At 35.7% G+C, this 22081-nt stretch overlaps 1 protein-coding gene across 2 annotated transcripts in view; it reads left to right on the top strand.

Moving 5' to 3' along the window:
• Nucleotides 1-17900, top strand: part of LOC132126821 (elongation of very long chain fatty acids protein 1-like) — a 29850-nt gene extending 11950 nt beyond the window's left edge. Inside the window, exons 1-8 of one of the 2 annotated variants that reach the window (XM_059538341.1) lie at nucleotides 4576-4615; nucleotides 12374-12475; nucleotides 13464-13654; nucleotides 13824-13904; nucleotides 14002-14058; nucleotides 14136-14241; nucleotides 15824-15960; nucleotides 17062-17900. In XM_059538341.1, the coding sequence (XP_059394324.1) occupies nucleotides 12400-12475; nucleotides 13464-13654; nucleotides 13824-13904; nucleotides 14002-14058; nucleotides 14136-14241; nucleotides 15824-15960; nucleotides 17062-17400 (987 nt within the window). In that variant the 5' untranslated portion in view covers nucleotides 4576-4615; nucleotides 12374-12399 and the 3' untranslated portion in view covers nucleotides 17401-17900. Of the gene's footprint in view, nucleotides 1-4575; nucleotides 4616-12373; nucleotides 12476-13463; nucleotides 13655-13823; nucleotides 13905-14001; nucleotides 14059-14135; nucleotides 14242-15823; nucleotides 15961-17061 lie in introns of those variants that run through there. The other variant, XM_059538340.1, reaches the window with a different exon arrangement.
• The last annotated feature ends 4181 nt before the right edge of the window (nucleotides 17901-22081 follow it).

The raw sequence follows: 22081 nt of genomic DNA, 5'->3' as shown, positions 1-22081 counted from the left end.
CGCTCGTTTGGTGTCTTAGGTCATCAATGTGTACTTACGATGGGGAATTGTTTAATTTGGACTCCTCTGTGCATGCTCTTTGAGGTGGTGACCATAGACCTCCATTATATGAGTCCCAGACAAGAACGGTTTGACCTAAAAATATCAAAATGGGAAATACTGCGGAAACAAAGAAACCTACATCTTGGATGCCCTTGAGGTAAGCTAAAACTTATCAAAATTTAATTTCAAAGTGAACCATCCCTTTAAGGGGGTTCATTGAGCAGTCCAACAGGCTTGATCAGCCTGAGACACTGATCTCCTGTTTACAATGAGTCTCTAAGTAATTAAATTGCACTGGTGAACTTGTCTCAAAGTCTGAGAGCGCATCTCCTCAGGCATCTCACCTTTCACTGACTTGACTTTCACTGACATCCAGCAGCCCTCTAGTTCTGCAGAGCGGTTGTGTCTATTTTAGCTGTGGTCACCCGGAAAGAAAAACAATCATGTGAGAAGTCTTTGTGCGTCTGCTAATGAGTAAAATGTTATTGATTTCCTAACAGACGTCTGTAGACCATCCCCTGAAGTTTGTTGAAGCTGTTAATGCTTACCCTCCAGCCAATCCAAACCTGAATATGTCTTCATAAATTCTCACAGATTTTCATGTTTGGTGTGGTCTTGTGTAAAGCTTTCTGCAGTGAATCACAAGTTTGTTTCAGCACTGGTGTTTGGTCAAATTAGTTGACGTGTGGAAATCCTGAGATACTGCTGCTCTGCTGTTTCTTAAGGCTCATGTTCACATTGTTAGTCATCATGTCAGATCAGTGCGTTTACTCTCTGGTGTGTAGCTGCATTGGTTTCTATAGTATTGGTGACTGTGAAGGTTGAATATCACGTCATTTTGAGTGGCTCTCACCACCATCACTGTGCCGTGTGACATACGGAGTGTGATTTTATTTTAGATCTAGGAAAATAGCTGCTGACATTTCATTCTTACCCATTATGTAATGAGGTTGATGATATCAAAAATGCATGACTTGATAAAAACATTAAAAAGAAGTGCATGAATGTTTCTTTGTATTTTCTGTTCACAAATCATAAAACAGATCAGGTCTGAATATGGATAGCCTTAGTGCCGTTGGACTTCAAAAACTTCTTGTTTTGGGGGGTTATTTTTATTTTAATTTATTTTTTTTTGGAACTGCATTTTTACTGTGAAGATTTTTTTAATCTGTTTATTATTTGTTAACTAACAGTTTTTTTGGTGCAAACATTAAGTTTAAGGTAAGAATAAAAAGCATTTTATTAAAAAAATATTGTAGGAGTTTTTAAGTTTGTATTTGGTGTTTTATCAAGTTAGAAATGTGTTTTGTTTTACTATTATTAAGGTTGATTTATCATATGGTTGAAAAACTTTTATACTATTTTCAACAAGTTTTAATTGTAAAGTTTTTATAATAAAAAAGAATCCATGTAAAAAGTATTATTTAATGATTAAAAAAAAAAGATAAAGCGTGATCTTTGCATGCTGATCGATCAATGGCACTAAAGGTCTTTGCACACTGAGTACGAAATTTTAGTGTTAAATTTTCACACTTGAAAAAATAAATAGGAACTCACATTGTGTCAATCACGTTTACACACTGCCTCCGAAACTTTCATACGTCATAAAAAATTTTTTGGAACAAGTTTGGTTTTCTGCATTTTCGCATCTGTAGCAAGCATTTTGATAGGAAAGGATGATGAATACAAAGAAAAAGCATACGAAAATTTCGGACTTGGTGTGCAGAGACCTTAAGGCTATTCAGATTCAGACCTGATGCGTTTTATTTAGTGTGAAAAGCAAATAGATAACAATGTTTATGCATTTAAAAAAATCATTTATTTCAATCATTTATTGTTTACTAATGTAAATTGTGATTTATTGCAGCAGTTCATTAAGCTATGGGCTCAGCGTTGAATGCGCCATGCCAACAATGTACAGTAATGAAGTCTGCATCTGTATTTGATGTTGTTGCATATTCAAGATTAAGGCTAAGATATTTAAAAACCTTTGGTTTTGAACACACCCTCTACTATGAATGTTGCCCCCCCCCCCCACCACCAAAAAATCATGCATCACAGCTTTGCTTATATTAAATGGAGTATTCAGCCTGTTTATGTAACTAAAAGAGGTATGTGGGCATTTTACAATGGTCTGTCCAAATAATCCGTATATGTGTCACATTTTTATGCAGATTTCTTTTCCGACTGGACATAGTTCATTTTATTAGCATGAACATGAAAGCTTAGCTTTTAGATTTAGGTTATGCAAAGCAAACACAGGGTGTTTTTTTTTAAATAATGTTCCATGTATGGTTACTGAGGGCCGTGCACTTGTTGGTCTTGAGGAGGTTTTTGTATTTATGGGGAGTTAGTGATTTTATAGATGCTGGCTTTGTGTTGCAGGCTGTGTTTCTCTGTTGTCCTGCTGGTTCGAGCGGGTGGTGCGCAACAAAAGCCCTCTTCATTATTACAGAGTCGCACTGATTTCTCGCCTCGGCTTGTGAATAATATTAAAGGCACGGGCTGGGGTGGGGGTGGGGGGTACTTCAGTTTTCAGTACTACAATAAACACAGTATACTGTACATTCAGGGTGATATTATTGGTGATATCGTGATTATTTTGATTCGCCATGTTTTGTGACTAGTTGTGGTCTCTTGCAACTCACATTGAAAATGAATACAGTGTGAACTCCCTTAAAAACATCAGTAGTAAAATCAGTGTTACAGTTGGTTTGTTAAATTAATTAGTGTGAGTCCGTTCAAACTGTCTGATTCAAGTATTTGTTTGGATCATCACTCAGAATCGTTCACGGTGTCTGCATGCATTGTATTTCCATCTTTTAAAATGTTTAGGGAAAAAGCTACTTTTGTTTTAATTACTTATACATTGCTAAATGAATCCATATGTATATAAATGTTAAATGCATTTTCTTGTGTAAACATGTATAGACTATTTTTTGCTATTATTTGTATTAATCCATTTTTAAGTCACTTTAGAAGAAAAGACTAATATTAATTAGTGATAAAAGATATTTATGTGCATCTTATGAAAAGCAGTTTGTTCATATACATTCAAAGATGACAGTAAAGACATCCATAATGTTACAAAAGATTTCTGTACATCTCAAAAGAAAAGCGTCTGACACTACTGATATTTGCTAGTTAATAATGATAAAGATAAATATTCTGCCCTAAAAAGGTGAAACGCAGTAACATATCATTTAGTTTTTTTAAATTTGGATTAATTTGACAAAAATAAAAGTCATGTTCTGCATTATAGAAGTATAGTAATATATATTTGTGATTGTTTTTGTGTGTGTGTATCAGTATTGAAAACCTACTGAAATGGTTGGGGACAGTAAGATGTATTTATTTATTTATATATTTAAAGTAATTAATAATTTTATTTAGCTAGGACACATTACATTAATCAAACGTGGCGCCAAAGACTTTTACATTGGTCCAAAAAATTGTATTTAACCTGTTTACTGTCACTCACATTTTTGAACACAAAAGTGCATGATCCAAACCTTCATGACTGAAAACATTTTGTAACATGATTTTGATGTACCATTTTCATGGTACTGCAATGTTTGATTTTAAAATGGGTCTCAAAGGATGAATTTTGAGATTTTAAGTTTTCAGTGATTTCTAAAGTGTGATAGAGAAAAAGGCAACAAAGAAGACTTTTTTTTTTTTTTTTACAAAGGTCAGAACTCCTGTTATGATGTAGGTTTTTGAGGTGCACTTTTGCCATAAATTAATCTATTACTTTTCCTACATAATTTTTAACAAAAAAGATTGGCAAAATATCTATTTTGGAGTCTTATCCTTTCCAACGATATATAGTTTGTCATGATTAGATTAGGATTTAACTGTAATATAGTGAAGTAAACGTAGGTGGGGTGACAGTTAACAGGTTAAAGAATTATGAAAAAAAAAAGTATCAGTTTCCACAAAAAAAGATTGAGCAGCAGACTTCTCTTCAACATAAGAAATGTTTCTGATTTTTGGAAGATCATGCGACACAAGACTGATGGAATAGCTGCTTTGCATCACAAGAATAAATGAACACTTTTCTATTTTAATATGTATTTCAAAATCTACGAATTAACTGTATTTTTGAATCAAATCAATACAGTCTTAGCGAGCAAAAGAGATGATCTTTTTCTTGATCTGCTTCAGCTCTTGGACCACTAACTGTATCACCACAGCTGTTGAACTGCAGGTTAAAAGTTAGATCTCTCTCTCTCTCTCTCTCTCTCTCTCTCTTTATCGCTCGCTCTCTGTCCCGCTCCCATTTTCAGTCTCTCTCTTCCAGTTTGCTGTCTCAGAGTCAGTTATTCATCCACAGAGTGAGTCAGGGAGGGAGGGACCGGGAGGCCAGCCGTACCAGTCGTATCTCTAACACACACACTTATCCTCTGTCTCTTTCCTTCCCCTTGTCCTTCTCTGTTGCTGCCCTCTCTCTCTCTCTCTGTCTTTCCCTCTCTCCACTACCGCTGTCCTGGTTTCTTTCTCTATCAGCCGTGAGCGGCAGATAAGAGACGGGCCGCCGGCACTGATCAGGACTCTCAGAGGAGTTTATAAGGTGAGACTTTTTCCGTTTGTACTTTCTCTAGTGCTTTCAATAAAGTGGAGACATCGCAAACAGCTTTTATATCATGATTCTTCTCTTCCATTTGTTTATTATTAACTCCAAATGTGTTGCTTTTTTTTTCGTCGCATGATTCACTCACAGGATGCCTGTTGATCTGCAGACTGTGTGTAACCCCACCCTTACCGTTTGCTCTTGACAAGCTTCGGTTTGACTTCTTAAAACTTTCCCTTCTGCCCATAAATGGAAGTGTTATTCAAAAGTGAACTTGTTATGCAATCGTGATTGAGTGATTTGTGCTGTGTCTCTTGATGTGTAGAGAAGGTAAGACTGCTTATGAGTTATGAACAATTTTCTGCTGTCTTTTTCTGCTTGTGGTTTTTGACCTGATGTGGTCTGGTCACATGACAGGCGGCCTGAGAGCAGGGTGGTTCCCCTTCTATGCTAGCAACCGTGTCATTTTACGCCTGCCTGCTAATTCTCAAAAATCAGACTTAAAGGGCCGGATATGGGTTAATGTTTTCCTTATGTTGAGAGATGGAGAGAGCGGGGGGACGAGGGACTAGACCTCTCTGATCCTAAACACTAACATACGATGATACAACTTTGATGAGGGTGCTGTTACCATAAATGGTCACTGTGTTGGTCTCCTTTTCCTGTCTTCTCTTTAGGGAGCAGTGCTGTGTTGTGAGCTTTGGCTTTGGCTTTCACTCAATGACTAGTTGATGGTAATCTGATTTTGTTCATTCGGGTTCAGTACAGAATAACAGTGCTGTTGCCAGTTGGTCTAGACGTTGGATGACACTGGTCATTTCTAAAGTGAAGTGCTTTGTGCTGAAAGCCTTGTAGAATGTGTCTGGGTCATATTTTTCACAAAAATCCATTTTTCTATTTTAAGGGCATTTATGCATTTTTATCACTATTTGCATGACAACTAAGCACTTTTTCTTGAAATTCTCATTAATATAATGTAAAAATCTGTTTCCCATTACTGTTATGCTGAAAAAAAAATATTTTAACAAAACATTTAAGTAAGACGAGTAGAGCTGAAACAACGAATCGATTTAATCGATTAAAATCGATTATTAAAATAGTTGTCAACTAATTTAGTCATCGATTCGTTGCTAAATAACTTATTTGCCATAAGCGGCTCATTTCGTGCATATTTCAAATCTGCGGTGACCAAAGTGTGGCAGTAATGAGCCACCGGAGGTTGTACTCAGCCAGTACAGCAGGAGAAGTAGCGAATAGCCAATAGCTGGCCTCGTTTTATGTCACGTGCTTCCCGAACAGCGTCTCTGCAGCATTCAGCAGGATGTGGGAGTCCTTTATTTTGAGCCTTCAAAAAAGAAGATTAACCTGTAAACTCTGCACTTCATATCGCGTCTTTTGCGCGCTCATGTTCGTTATTTCCTATGTAGGCGCGCAGTATGCGCGCTCATAATGGAAGCGACGCGTTCGCGACGCACCCGTTTTTCCAGGCGCGTCTACACAGCATCGAGTTAAAAACATTTCAACTTTTCAGAATGCGGCAAGCGCACCGCGGGTCATGTGACAAGAACTAAATAATCAGCTTCACCCTTTCCCGTAACAGCGTTAAAAGCTCAGCCAAGATGAAGGAACAGCTGATCATAGCTGTATATGGATTTCCATTTTGAAATAAATTTAGTAGCAGAGCTACTGCAAGCGATTTTTAGAGCTGCAAATCCATTTATCCTTTGCTGAAATTTCCGCGTCTTCAAGGCGAGAGCACGTCATGGTTGCTTAGATTCTGCACGAGCGCTTTGGAGAGGAGGAGAAAGCGGTGCGCCTAGCGTTTTCCACGCATTTTTAGGCGCGATATGTGAACGGCCCCTAAGACTTTTATTTGTGCAGATTCTCCAGTACAATGTTGTTTGCAAATGTTTAGTTGTAAAAGCTGATAACATTGCTTTTTAACAGTTAACATTTAAAGCTTTACAAACATGTTCTGTGATCAGTTTGTCGTTTACGAGTTCATAATTCAGTCGTGCAGCCTAATTATGACTGAACGAGAGAGGTAAATGTTTAAAGATATTTGAAATGCACTTTTTTTTCTAAGTATTCACTGCTCTTTTTCACACAGCAGGTTTTTTTGTGTGTCCGGTTTTTTTTCTTTTTCTGGACAACCTTCTGATGGATTTTACTTTAAATTGTGAGTTCCATTCAGGTTTCATGCCATTGGCACTTTATTCGAAGGATTGTTTACAATTTCACAGCATAAGCTATAAAGCTGTTTCCCAGTAAATAATAAAATACAACGCACTGCAATCTTATTTTGTTTTATCCTTATTCTTCGTGAAAATATGTTCTGAAAGATTCCTTAATAAGCTTTGTTCAGGATGTTAAACTACTTTAGGAGCTCTAAGGACTGCCATGGTGAAAACATTATTTGAAATCTCCTTGTGAAATTTGCTAGAGTATGGGTCAGTGTTCTGATTGCAGAAGAGTTCGACAAAGGATCACTAACACATAATAAAACAACTCCAGGTATATTTTTGATGAGGATATGACAATGCACAATGGTTAAAATCTCTTAAAAATCTATGCTGAATGATAAAGTTAATGATAAACCCTTTATTAATAATTTACTTGGGGGGAAAATGGAAAAAAACTAAAGTATAAGTACATAAATCGATTAATCGTAAAAATAATCGACAGATTAATCGATTATCAAAATAATCGTTAGTTGCAGCCCTAAAGACGAGGTAAAATGTTGTAATGGTAACTTTACTGTAATAAAATAAAAAATCATTGATTACAGTAATAAGAATTACTAGAGAATAATCACTGATTTATAATGTGAGTTTTTTACATTTTATTTAATTTATGGAGCAAAATATGAACCGTACATGCCATGGTTTAGTGAGAATGATCTATTTTTTATATTTACATATATTAATAATAATAATAATTATATATATTTTGTGATTCAAAGCTGAATACTATGAATCAGCATCATTGCTCCAGTCTTCAGTGTCACATGATCCTTCAGATATCATTCTAATATGCTGATTAATTATTAGAATTAGCAATGTTGGCAACAGTTGTGCTGCCAAATATTATTTTGGAAACTGGGATACATTTTCAGGATTATTTGATGAATAAAAAGTTAACAGCATTTATTCTAAATATAAATCTTATCAATTTAACACATCCTTGCTAAAAAGTTTGAATTTCTTAAAAAAAAGAAAGAATAAAAAATGATTGTTTATTGAAATGTTTGTTTTGAAATGAAATGTTTATTGTTAGAAAAATATTTCTATTTTACAGTTTATTTCTGTATTTTTGTTCAAAAAATGCAGCCTTGATGAGCATAAGTGACTTCTTTAAAAAAAAAAACAAGTCTTACTGATCCCAAACTATTAAGAGATTGTGTGTGTGTGTGAGTGTGTATACAATAAATATATATTTATATAATAATAACATGACCTTTACTGGGTATTGCTGCAGATGTTTTTACTGTAGTATTACTGAAAATCTGTATTAGAACTTGTCATTTCTCATGAAGACACATTCACACCTTTCATAGAATTGTCTTTGTGTTCAGTATAGTCCTCTTAAAGTCACTGTTTCTTGTGTAAATTAGAGTTTTTTTAGTCCTGAGGTTTAATAATATTGTGGCCACTCATAGTGTTGTAATTTATGAAGCATGCACTCCTCCCAAGAACATGTTTGCACAACCTTTCATCAGGAGAGTAGCTCCAGATGCACCATCCATCGGGACATAAACAGCACTTAGACCCGGCCCAGGCAAAGCTCTTTTGTGTGTCTTGATGTTTCTTCGATGAGTTTCCACTGTTGGACTGTTTAGCTGCTGAGGCATGTGTTCCATCAGCCATGCCAAAACCTCACAATACATCCACACAGCCATAGACAATCCTGAGACGTCTTACACATGCCTCTCATATCTTGCACAATTACATTACCCCCACACTGGCACACTGCTTGTATTCAGTTCACCGAATACTATAGGGTGTGTAAAAGTTCAAACAGGTTTACCATACATCCTCTTTGTCTTATATTTCCTAACGGATTTCTAAATTCCATAATGTCCATAATTTGTTTTCCTATGTACACTCTCTGCAGTCCTCATAATTCATATGTAGCCTACATGTATGTGCATTGCTTCCAAATGCTATTTCTCTGTAGATCGCACGCCACGATTGGTCGATTGTGTACAATGCCTGCACACTATTGGTGAAACTACTTTTTAGCCATTACGTTCCCCGAATATGAAAACAAAACAAAGACAAATCCAAAGCAAAGCAAAGTCTCCGCTTTCAAATTCTGTTTGTTTTTATTACGCAATTCAAATAATAAAAACAGTTTTGGTGCTCTTTGATGTGTCGTGGGAGATCACTGTAACGTGTCTAAACATGTTAACATCAACGAACATCATAAGGTATGTTTAAAGAAACAGAACAATTTACTGAAATGTGTAGCATTTCATGTAATCAACAAATAGTATTTGAACCGCCAAACACGTCAATGAAACAATTTCACGTTACATTTACCTCATAAAAGCAATTCGGTGACCACGACCTCGAACGTTTGCTAAATAAATTTACTCTAGACAGGAGCATTTAGCTAAATATATGCATTATATTACATATTCATTATATATTTACTTAACCTGTTCTTCAGTATTTTAAAGTATGTTTAAAAAAAAAAAAATTCACGTTATGACAGACGAAGTAGAAATGTTTTGAAAAGGAGTAGAAATGTTTTGTACATTAAAAATGTATTACCCTTTTAATTATATAATTATATTTTTACTATAAAAGATGTCCAGTTAAATGTTTGTTTGTAAATCATGTTAATATATTCTATATATAATATAATATATTAATATGTGATGTTCCTGTGGCTCAGTGGTAGAGCATTGTGTTAGCAGTGCAAAAGGTTGTGGGTTCAATTCCCAAGGAACACATGTTAGGTAAAAAATGTAAGCCTGATTGTACTGCTGCTAAATGCATTCATTTATATTCTATAGTTTACAGCATTAGAGAGGTTATCTTGCGTTAATTGACATGGACTGCACCTGATTGACTGTATTTCCAAATGAATTGATACTGATTTAAGACTAAAGCCCTAGTCACTTCATGTGTTTTGCACAACTATGACGTCACCACTTTGTGTACAGAAACCAGTCTGATCGTTAACTGATCATCCACATTTGTTGAACTGAATGTTCGAGATCTAGCGCACCTCTGGCTGGATGAAGGCTCGTTCTCACAAACTCACATTCTGAGATAAGAAACTCTCTGAAAAGGCTGCTTTTGGGAACTTTTTTTTGTGTGAACTTCAATGCAAAGTCTAAAAGGAAGGAATATTATGAAAACGCTCGGTCAGTTCACATGCATTTGTGTGTACATTCAATCTGCATTTCCTTTTCCTGAACTCAGTGTTGCACTAATCTTATCTCAGGTCTTCCGCTCACAGATCAATATGATGCAGTAGTTTAAATTCTTAGATTTTACTCCCAAAGCAAATGAATGTTATCATCTTTTTAACAATCACACCGACAGAAGCGATAGCGACCCGAAAGCGGTTTAACCTGAAGGTAACAACACATTTTCTACAAACACCTCCGTGTATGACGAAACATGCTCCATGATTCCAATCAGCATCTGTGGAAACCCATTATTCTGTGAACGTACACGATGGCCTACAGTGGCCTATCACTGTCATCTCAAATTACATCCGTGTGCCCCAATCCAGGGATCTACAGAGAGAATATGTGAGAGAACCTGTCTGGGTATGTCAGTTTTCACACTGAAGCGTTGAGGACATGTTGGGTAATATTAAAGAGAAGTTTCCACTGTTGCTTTAGAGCATATGTTTGTTCATGTGAGTCCTTGAAAGGTGAACCTTTAATTTACTGTTCCCTTTGGTTGCTAGTTGAAGTCTTACCTTTAGATTGATCTTATTTTTTGGATCAATGAGAAACAGTTGTTCTGTGTATATGTGTTATCAGAAGGACAATGGCGTCAGTGGCTCATATTTCCCAGCAGATTTGGGCACATCATTGTATCTCAGGGTTGTAAATGAGTAAATGAGTAATTTACTGCTAATCTTATCTTAAATGTACGGTTATAAAATGATACATAACACATAATAATATTGTCATATACTGTACATAACTACTGAATGGGTCTGTGAACCTTAGCTTTGAGTGTTTGTTTTTCTGGTTTTATTTTACTGTTGTTCCAATAATGTTATTAGTTATTTAATTCTTTTTTTTATGGTTTATTTAAATATTATATGAACTATAGATGTCTTTTTTTTTTGTAAATATATGATTAATACATAATTTTCTTTAAATATATTTTATAGTTCATGTAAAATCTCAAGTTTAAAATTTTTACAAAATATGTAATATGTAAGTATATAATCTCTTTGTGTGTGTGTGTGTGTGTGTGTGTGTGTGTGTGTGTATATATATAGTACAGTATATCAGTACAGACCAAAAGTTTGGAAACATTACTATTTTTAATGTTTTTGATAGAAGTTTCTTCTGCTCATCAAGCCTGCATTTATTTGATCAAAAATACAGAAAAAACAGTAATATTGTGAAATATTATTACAACTTAAAATAATAGTTTTCTATGTGAATATACTTAAAAAAAATAATTTATTCCTGTGATGCAAAGCTGAATTTTCAGCATCATTACTCCAGCCTTCAGTGTCACATGTAACATCCAGTCTATCACATGATCATTTAGAAATCATTCTAATATTCTGATTTATTATGAGTGTTGGAAACAGTTCTGCTGTCTAATATATTTGATGAATAAAAGGTTAAAAATAACTGCATTTATTCAAAATAAAAAAAAAAAATATATATTTTTTTACCCAGACTCTTTGATTCTATTTAGTGAGGACAGGGCTAAGGTGATTTTTTACACCACTTTTCATTGCATTTGTTAATCTTTAATATTTGGTTAGTGGATAAACCATGAATGTTTGGTGCAGTGTTTCCTGTAGTTCATTGTACAGTCCTTTCCTCGCAGCTCACTTTAGGAAGTTCTCTGTTTTGTTGAATAGAAAGACTTCAAACTGAAGTGCGTGACACACCTGAACCCCTCCTGTGTTTACACTGAGTTCAGTTGGGACACAGTTCTGTGATAAGAGCAGACTCCGCTTCCTCCATCTGTGTAGTCAGCTGTATAAATCCAGAAGTGTGTTTACAGCTTCAAAGCTCCAGCGCTGATATATTCAGTGAAGGTGACCGAGCTTTTCATGAAGGTTAATGTGAGGCAAGTATTACCTCACTGGTGCTGTTCCGCTCCCTTCCGCGGCCACACCTCCAACATCAGACCATATCAGCCAAGAGAGAAAAAACACATGGAGGAGGGACAGAGGGAGACGGAAAATAAAGAAACAGAATATCGAATAACTCTGTTACCCATGTCTTAGTAGTAGCAGAGTAAGTGGGTTCATTGTTAAGGAAGCATCTGGCTAGAGAATGTTAAACAGACATGAGATGAAAGTCACATGTTTTCTTGAGGTTCAATGTCTTTTATTTTCACTGGTTCAGCTGTTGAGGTCACCTAATACAGTGAATTCATTGCATCCCTAACAAACACTAACTGGATCTAACTCCGTTAGCCAACTGCTGGTAGAAAGCCCAGTATGTGGATTGAGGAATCACACTATCTGCATTCATGCATGTTTTGCTCCAAGTAACTACACCCTGAACTGACAACATCTCTGTTTCTGCCCTCACAGGTGCTTTTGTGCAGTCAAACGTGAAAATGACGTCAGTGAAAATGCTGGAGACCGTGAAAGACAGAGTACTGGAGGTCTATGATAGCCTCTTAGCAGGAAGAGGTAAGAAAGCATGATACATGAAACTAATCCATAGACAGTACTGAAGTAATGTATACTATTCAGACTAGTTCTGTTCTTTTTTTCTAATTGCCGTCTTGTGTTAGCCAGTACACCAGGGAGGCAAACTTTACACCTTACAACAAAAATAGCTGTTTTCCATTCAAAATGGGTCGTTTGAGTTGTCAAAACAGTCTGACTGAGGTTTCCCACGCAATTAAAGCTCCATGATTTAATCATTGAAAGTAGAGAAATTAAGACAGAGGTTAAAAGTAGTTTTGTAAATGTACTGTTGTCCTGTAAAATTAAATGGTTATAATTATTAAGTTTTATTTTACAGTGCAATAGTATTATTATCAAGTCAATATATATATATATATATATATATATATATGTGTGTGTGTGTGTGTGTGTGTGTGTGTGTGTGTGTGTGTGTGTAAATGTGTATATATAAAATAAAAGTGAAAGATTCTAGGGTGAGTTTTTCCCTATTTCCGCAAGTTAAAATATTTATTTTTTATCCTAGATGAGTTTCCATCCCTAGTATACACATAATGCAAATTGCAAACTATACAAATGTCAGAATGTTAAACACGATTGTTTTAAACCATTTCTCCGCAATGATGTTAGCTCTTGTGAAAGTGAAAATTGACTGTAGTAGAAGCAACAAAGTTAACGAAAGTTAAGTGAAGTGCTAGTATCCATGAGCTTGTTTTGAGTGTCTTTGCACACACAATATCTAAAATTAACATTTATTTTAAGACAGTGTACTCTATTTAATAAATAAAAATGAATTCAGAAATTGTTAATCTTATACAAGGAAGCTTAAACTGCTGCTGCTAAATTTTCTAAATAATCTCGAAATGTTGGCAGATTAGTAGTCATGGACTGCTATCAATTATAATAAATGAAAACCTATAGAAGACTTGACGTAATATTAGCTGTATGTATATGTCAAAGTGCTGGGTTTTGTCTTCCTCTCTCTTTCCAGACCCTCGGATGAAGGGCTACCTCCTAATGGAGAGTCCAGTCAATATGACTGCTATTCTACTTGCTTATCTTTTCTTCACACTGTACGCTGGCCCTAGATTTATGGCCAACCGCAAACCCTTCCAGTTGAAAGAAGCTATGATCATCTACAACCTGTCCTTGGTTGGCCTGTCTGTATATATCGTATATGAGGTGAGAATCAGGAGATGTTGGTGTAATCTGGCTAATGTGTTTGAACTTGAACGCGAGCGTTTGTTTGTGTGCATTGACTCAGAGAGAGGTGTGTTATATTTTTAGTCATTATGGAGACACTGTTTCCGAATCTAAATTGATATATGAATCGTTTTGACTTGGCGTGTAGTTCTTGATGTCGGGTTGGGCGACGGGATACACGTGGAGATGTGACCCATGTGATTATTCGAACAGCCCTCAAGGACTCCGAGTAAGATTTGCTTTGTGTTTTCTGTTACTCTAGTTTGTGCACAATTAATCAAATCAGGGCGTATTAAAGATGTCTTTTTTTTCTTCTTTTTTTTCAGATGACAAGAGTTGCCTGGTTATTCCTGTTTTCAAAGTTCATTGAGCTTATGGATACGGTAAGATTTGAATAAAACGGCTGATTTTAAAGCAGATTGGTTCATGTAGTGATGAATGCTGCTGTCGTCATGTTCAGGTGTTTTTTGTGCTGCGTAAGAAACATAGTCAGATCACCTTCCTGCACATCTTCCACCATTCCTTCATGCCCTGGACGTGGTGGTGGGGCGTGAGCTACGCACCAGGTGAGTCGATCCCAGTCAGTCTGCAGGTATTTACATGATCGCCACACGTCGTCTCAGTAACGTCAACCTGACAGACTTCTCTTCCAGTCAGAGATGCCAAGAGATTTTGCATGTGCTAATGGTTCTTGTAAATAAAGCTCGTGGTGTTGATGGTCACTGGAGTCGACAGCATGATCAATTATTATTGAACTTTTTTCGGTAACACTTTAGAATAATGGTTCATTAGTTAATGTTAGTTAATTCAACAACAAACAATGAACAATAAATGTATTACTGTATTTATTCATATTTGTTAATGTTAGTAAATTAAAATACAGTTATTCTTTGTTAGTTCATGCTAATTCACAGTGCATTAACTAATGTTAACAAGCACAATTTTTGATTTGAATAATGCATTAGTAAATGTTGAAATTAACCAACTAAGATTAATAAATGCTGTAGAAGGATTGTTCTTGCCTAGATCATGTTAACTAAAGTAGTTAACTAACATTAACTAATGGACCATTATTCTAAAGTGTTACCCTTTTTTCTATATACAGTATCAGGATTTATAATGATATCCATTTACCATTAATGAGGAAGGAAATGCTTTCCACTTGTTTGTTAGATCTTGAGAATAAATGTCTTATCTTTAGACAAATTCGGTTTTATTTTTCTCTAAATTCAGCTTTTTTCCGTTTCATGTTTTTATTGATTCTGTGTTTTATGATTTATTACAAATGTATCATTAAAAACTGTGTTTAATGAACTGAACAGTTTAAACAATCTTTAAAAACTGTAATCAAATAAAAGTATAACAATCTCCCCCCAAAACTTTTTTTTTTAAGGCAAGTTGCTGCACAACTGAATAATATGCATTTAACATTAATGAAACAAAAGTATCTTGGTTTTATGATATTCCTTAACAATAATAATATTAGTAGTACTTCTTTGAGAAATACTTCTGTCCCAATTCCTTCAAGTTAAACTGAACTTTTATTTTGAAGGTTTGTTGTGAAGATCTTTGAGTTTCAGTGTTTGATGGTAGTTTTCAAATGAAATGATTAAAAGCTGGATCTGGAGATGAAGTTTGAGTGTTCATGTCTCATATAGTGTTTAAGTTTGTGTAGTAGATGAAACTACACACATTCATTCACAAAGAGACACAGCACATGCAGATGCAGCCACATGCACTGACTGACAGATGTGATCAGCTGTTAGATTAATACATGTCAAGTACAAATGTCCAGAGGTTATCATAATTAATGTCATAAACTTTATAGCTATCTTGATATGATATTATGATATACTATCCATCTGTATAGTATGTTCATAGTACACCTATCTGTATATCGTGCTGATAGTATTTAAAATCTGTAAATTATGTCCATAATACTCCCTTATCTGTATATTTATTGTACATTTGTAACATACTGTAGACCTTGCATATTCTGTACTTACTGCTTATTGCACTTTTGGTTAGATGCTAACTGCATTTCGTTGCCTTGTACCTTACATGTGCAATGACAATAAAGCTGAATCTAATCTAATCGAATATTATCACCATATGTGGCTTCAAGACTTGCTGTTATGCTTCTTGCAGGTGGAATGGGCTCCTTCCATGCCATGATCAACTCTTGTGTCCATGTGATCATGTACTTCTACTACGGCCTTTCTGCTGCAGGACCTCGCTTCCAGAAGTTCCTCTGGTGGAAGAAATACATGACTGCAATTCAGCTGGTATGTTCATTTGTTCTGCAGAGCAGTATAAATCTCACCCGTGATAATGGTGAAGGGATAGTGCAGTCTTTATCTACTCGCTCTCATTTTCTTTTGCACAAAATGCCTTCAAAATGCAGCTACTGTTATAAGTGACCATAGCTGTCAGGCTCTCTATATATAATATATATAAATGAATCATGATTTAATCACATCCAAAATAACGTTTGTGTTTGCATAACATACATGTGTGTTCTGTGTATATTTAAGTGAAAAAGTGAAAGTGAAAGTGACATGACATTCAGCCAAGTATGGTGACCCATACTCAGAATTTGTGCTCTGCATTTAACCCATCCGAAATGCACACACACACAGAGCAGTGAACACACACACACTGTGAGCATACACCCGGAGCAGTGGGCAGCCATTTATGCTGCGGCGCCCGGGGAGCAGTTGGGGGTTCGATGCCTTGCTCAAGGGCACCTAAGTCGTGGTATTGAAGGTGGAGAGAGAACTGTACATGCACTCCCCCCACCCACAATTCCTGCCGGCCCGGGACTCGAACTCACAACCTTTCGATTGGGACTCCCCCACTCCTTTTATGTATAATACATTTATTATGTATAAATTCACAGATATACAGAATATAGTTTGAAAATAATTGCATGCATTTGCAAGTCTATATTGATATTCCTTTCATTTATATTATATAAAAATATATTTAATATCTAAAAAAATACATGCATGTATTTATATATACATAATAAATATATACATTATTCATAGATATAATCCACTCAAGTGAGCTGTTCAATTTAAATTTTGGTCTTAAATTTTAGTCCGTTTAGTATGCATACATTCTAAATAAATTATTAAAATATAATAATAAATTTTATAAATATTTATTTTACAATTAAAATGTTATTTTACAAGGAAATTAGATTAAAGAAATAACTGTCTTAAAACCACTTTTAGCTGGTAAAAATACTAATCATTTTTGTCACACTGTATGTGTGTGTGTGTGTGTGTCTATATAATATTACATTTAGTCATTAATACTTAAGAGTTATTAATAAGAGCTGTGTATGCCAGACACTTAGACCTTGTTACTCTTCATTACAGACTCAGTTTGTGTTAGTGTCTCTTCACGTAACCCAGTGGTACTTCATGGAGAGCTGTGACTACCAGGTGCCTCTGTTCATCCACCTCATCTGGGTGTACGGGACCTTCTTCTTCTTGCTGTTCTCTAACTTCTGGTACCAGGCGTACGTGAGAGGCAAGAGGCTACCAAAGAACACCCAACAGCTCACCCAGAACGGCAGGGCCAACGGATCCACCAAAGTCGCCAACGGCTCATCAGTGGTTTCAAACGGCCACTGCGTGCACGAAAACGGTCTGAGCAACGGGAAGAAGCACCACGAGAACGGAAGCACTCTCAACGGAAAGATGAAGAAAGCCTGAGAGCTCAGGAAGAGAAGACCCAAAACAGATGACCAGGAGAACCTGTACTAAGCACTATGGAGTCCAAAGAGTGTTTTGGGACTTTTCGTTTTCAAATCTTGTTTTTGTTTTTTAATATGTACATTAAGTACATGGGGATGTGAATCCGTTTGACCCAGTTTTTTTTTTTTTCTTTTTCATAAACTAATCTAAAGAATAATTATTGAGCACAATGTATGAAGAGAAGAGGAAGAGTACTGACTGGATCTATCCTCTGTGGATGTTGCTAATGACAGTCATCTCAACAGAATGAGTTCACAGATGTGCACCGACACACACACACACACACACACACACACGTGTGTGAGTTTCATACTTCCCCAATAGCACTGTACAGTCAACATCAGTAAACTTGTATTACACCTGTAAATAGTTTTACCTTATAAACTAACGGGATTGATACGTTAAAAAATATTGCTACTCTTGAATGAAATACAAAAAATAAATTCCATTTTAAAATACACAGTTATATCTTTATTTCACATGTTATGCGGTTTGATGGCACATTGTTCCTTCTTAAATAAAACCAGTGCATCCAAGTCATTTGACCTACAATTCCGGCTGAAATTTGCACGTGGCATCTCCAATGCAAATGCCTAACATTAAAATACTTTTTAATCATTTACAAGAATGCAGGAGTAACTCTCTCCTTCTTCGCTCTTGTCGTTTCTTGTGTTTTGGGTTCAGTCGGAAACTCAGTGGGTGCATGCCGCATTTCTCCTTCATAATCTGCATTTGCCATCTCAAGTATGTGCAGCACGTTGAGTGTAAACAAAAAGTCCATTCAGTTCCTGAAAAGCAACAGAGGAAGACCAGATGAGCAAGCATCCTACGCAGTGTGTGTGAGGGAGATCGCATAGGAACATATGACCTCGAGCTCACATTGCATGAGAGTCTGTGTGTATAATTCTCTCTCCTATTTATCCAAGCGTCGTCTTTGTTTGGCTGAATTCCTAGTGCCTTTTTTTCCAGGCAGGTGTGTGTTAATGTAGGGCAGAGGTCAGGGCACTCCTCTAGGAAAGCTGGGGAACAGGGTGTTACATGGATTTGTACAGTGACTCAGAAGGAAAACATCCTCCCGCCTCTATCAGGAAGTACAGCAGAGATTGCCAAGGCTACAATGAGTTCTACATGTGGAAGACTAGAAGAAACGGAGTCTCTCTCCAATATCACGTCATGCTCATAAATCTCATTCATTTTGGAATCAGGTTTCATGTTGCACTTTTGGTCCTCATTTGTCTGCATGTTTCAGGCCTCGAGTTTCAAATCCTGTTTCTGACCGAGCCGAGGTCTACAGAAGGAGAACAAACTACAGACAGCTACGTCAATTTGTTACAGATGAGCCTTTGGCAATGACCAGAGGTTAACTGATAATGGCTTTTGTGGTATCGGAATACTGAAAACGTTAACATTTAAGTTCTTGTGAATGCGTAACTTTAATCTAAACCTCTGAAATGCACCACTGACTTTAATGTAAGAATTCAAACTCATATCCTGTCTTGTGTCTGGCTCTGTTTTTTAGTGTAGACACAGCACATCAAACCAAGCATTCTCCACTGGAGGCTTTGGTCGATCTGGAAGCCTATTTCTGCCTCATTTTCTGCCTATTTCTGCCCCAGTTTTAAAGCAAAATAATTAAGTAAAAAAAAAAATAATAATAATGAGGTATTTTACAGACTCGGTTATGAAAATTAAATAAAGTAATTGGTAGAAATAAGGTTGCAATTACATAAGTGTTCCAATTTTGACACAAATTTGCACTTAAAGTAATTGCAATTACGAGAAAGAATCACAGTTGTGAGAAGTGAAGTTTAGATTCGAAGAAATAAAGTCGCATTTAAATTATTTAATTACTAGAATGTTTCAACTGTGAGATATAGTCATAATTAAGACAAATTACTTAATTACAACAGCTCTGAGGTGGAAATAAAATCATAATTATGAGTAAAAAATAAAGACTAGTCAAAATAAGATACGAGGTTGCAGTTAAAAGAAATGCAGTTTTACATTATTTTTTACTCTGGTGGAAATATAGTATTTATTAGTGATTAAAATGAGTAATTATGAGATTCAAAGTCGTAATTATAAGAAATGGTTTTTACAAGAATTAAAGAAATCGCAAGTCGCAATTAACCCTTCGCAAAGACCCGCCCAACTTAGTTACTGTTGCTATGTCCAACAAGACAAGCCATGGCACCCTCACAATAAAACCTCATGTTCTCACACTGTGAAAAATACATTGCCACACCGACAGACAACTCTCAGCTTTCTAAATTTGTCATTTTCTAAAGAAATTCGAACGATAAATACCATTTTGCGTCGTTATGGATCGCTTTAGAGCCTCAGAGCCTTTTCATATTTACTATGAACAAAAAAAACTGAACATTAGAAGGTGTCTTGTTTTAACTGCAGAAAACTTTAACTTGAAAAACAGTGTATTGACATCTTTCCGTGGTTGAAACAAATATACCTTCTGATGTTCATGTTTATTTTGCGCTATAAACCAATGTCACATTAAAGAGCAACAAAACGGCATTTATTGTGTGAATTTCTTACAAAATGACCAAATCTGAAAGCTGAGACTTTGTTTCATAGCAGAAGTAAACCTGCTCTGTCTTATCTGTCGTAGCACTGTCACTGTCTTCTTTGCTCTGTGATGTATTTTTCACTGCGTGAGAACATGAGATAGCAACAGTTAGTAAGGGAGGCGGGTCTTTGCGAAGGGTCAATTGTGAGATATAAACTTCCAATTATGAGAAATAGTCGCAATTGCAAGAAAGCTGCAACTGTGCGATATAAACTCACAATTAAGAGGAATAGTTGCAATAGCAAGATATGAGGTTAAAGTTGCAATAACAATATTAAAAAGAGACGAATTATAAGAAATCACAATTATGAGAAATAGTCACAATATTGAAATATGATGCTGTAATAAGAAATAAAGTTGCACACGTGAGATAAGAAGTGCAACTGAGAGAAACGGATGCATTTTGTGTAAAAAATTGTGAGATATAAAGTTTTACGAGAAATCATTGCAATAGCGAGGTGTGAGGTTGCAATTATGAGTAATACCATGAATTATATTTTTATAACTCTGAGGCAGAAATGGGCTTCCACAAGTGTTTATTTTTGCCATTATTCAATAGGTCCAAGCGCTGTTAGTGGTGTCGACTGATAAGCTAAAATGATACATCTAGTGATGACTGAGAGATAAATATTAGTAGTTTTTAAAGCCATTTGATGATGTAACCCCAGACCCTTTCACAGTGAGCAGTAGGGTATCGACTAAACTACATTCCACTCTCATATGATACTGAACCCAAAGGTTTTGCTCGTGAGGTTTCTGGGAGTGTTGGCACATGACAGTGGTTGGTCCGTCTCTACGATGTGTCCTCCAGGATATAGAAGATGAGCTCCAGCTGGCAGGCAGCGAGACCCTGGTACTGAGAGTTACTCTGCACCACGGACGTTAATGATTGGTTAAGACATTCCTGGTACGGAGCTGGAAGGCGCTGCCCGTTACTGCCTGCCAAGAACTCCATCTGAAAGATTAAAGAAATGATGATAAGAAAACTTTTGTCCTTTGGTGTCTTGACCTTTGCTCAAAACCCCAGAGATTTAATCAAAATACAGCACTATTAGTAAAGCAGAAGACTGGTGTCATTGGGAGAAAGTCACGCAGCTCACACTCACATGCTACACTCCCGACCGACCCTTACACAATACTGAACTACAGTTATTACAACAACTTAAAGACTACATATTACATCTGAGATTGAGAATAAGGTTCTGGAATACAAAAATCTGGTCGTCTAATAGCAGCCTTGGAAAAAGTCAGTAGACAGTACATGTGATAAAGAATAAAGAGTTTTTGTTTTATTGAAGGACAGAGATAGTAAATGTGTAAATATACTATTAACTAAATCACACACGCACACACACACACACACACATATATATACAGAGAGAGATGTGTGATTGAGTAAAATTAATGAATGTATATGAGTATTTTGTACCAATATATCTGTCTACTTAAAAAAAATTTTATAATTATTTGCAATTAATTAGATCAGCACATCATATAATTAAATTACAAATTGTAATTGCTCAACAGCCCCAATAAAAACCTATAAAAATTTGACAGTTTTTTTTTAATATTATCGGAAAATATTATTATAATTTATTTTTTTACTTTTTTATATAAACATGACACAAAATATTATCATATTAGATTACAATAATCTAATCTAATGCATATTTTACTCATTTACTCAACACACTCTCTGTATACACACGATGAATAATGTGAGTAAAATTAATTGTACTAATATATCTATTTATCTATACACACACAAATAAGTAAATGAGTAAAATGAATGTATATGAGTACTTTTAAAATTGTACCAATATATTTTCGTTTAAAAATGATGATTATTATTATCATTATTTTGTTTGGCTAATTACTTCTGTGTCCAATAAATGATTACAATGTGGGGAGGGGGGAAATCATAATTGGACATAATGATCACTTTCTGACCTTCTGGCCGTCCAGGGTGACTCTAAGAGCCAGTTTGGTCATGCCGTCCTCCTTCAGCAAACACAGAGACTGACACAGTGCCAGACAAAACGCCCGCGCAAGACG

The sequence above is a fragment of the Carassius carassius genome, chromosome 44 (genome assembly GCF_963082965.1).
Source record: "Carassius carassius chromosome 44, fCarCar2.1, whole genome shotgun sequence".
Taxonomy (NCBI): domain Eukaryota; kingdom Metazoa; phylum Chordata; class Actinopteri; order Cypriniformes; family Cyprinidae; genus Carassius; species Carassius carassius.
This window is presented reverse-complemented; position numbering and strand designations above follow the sequence as displayed.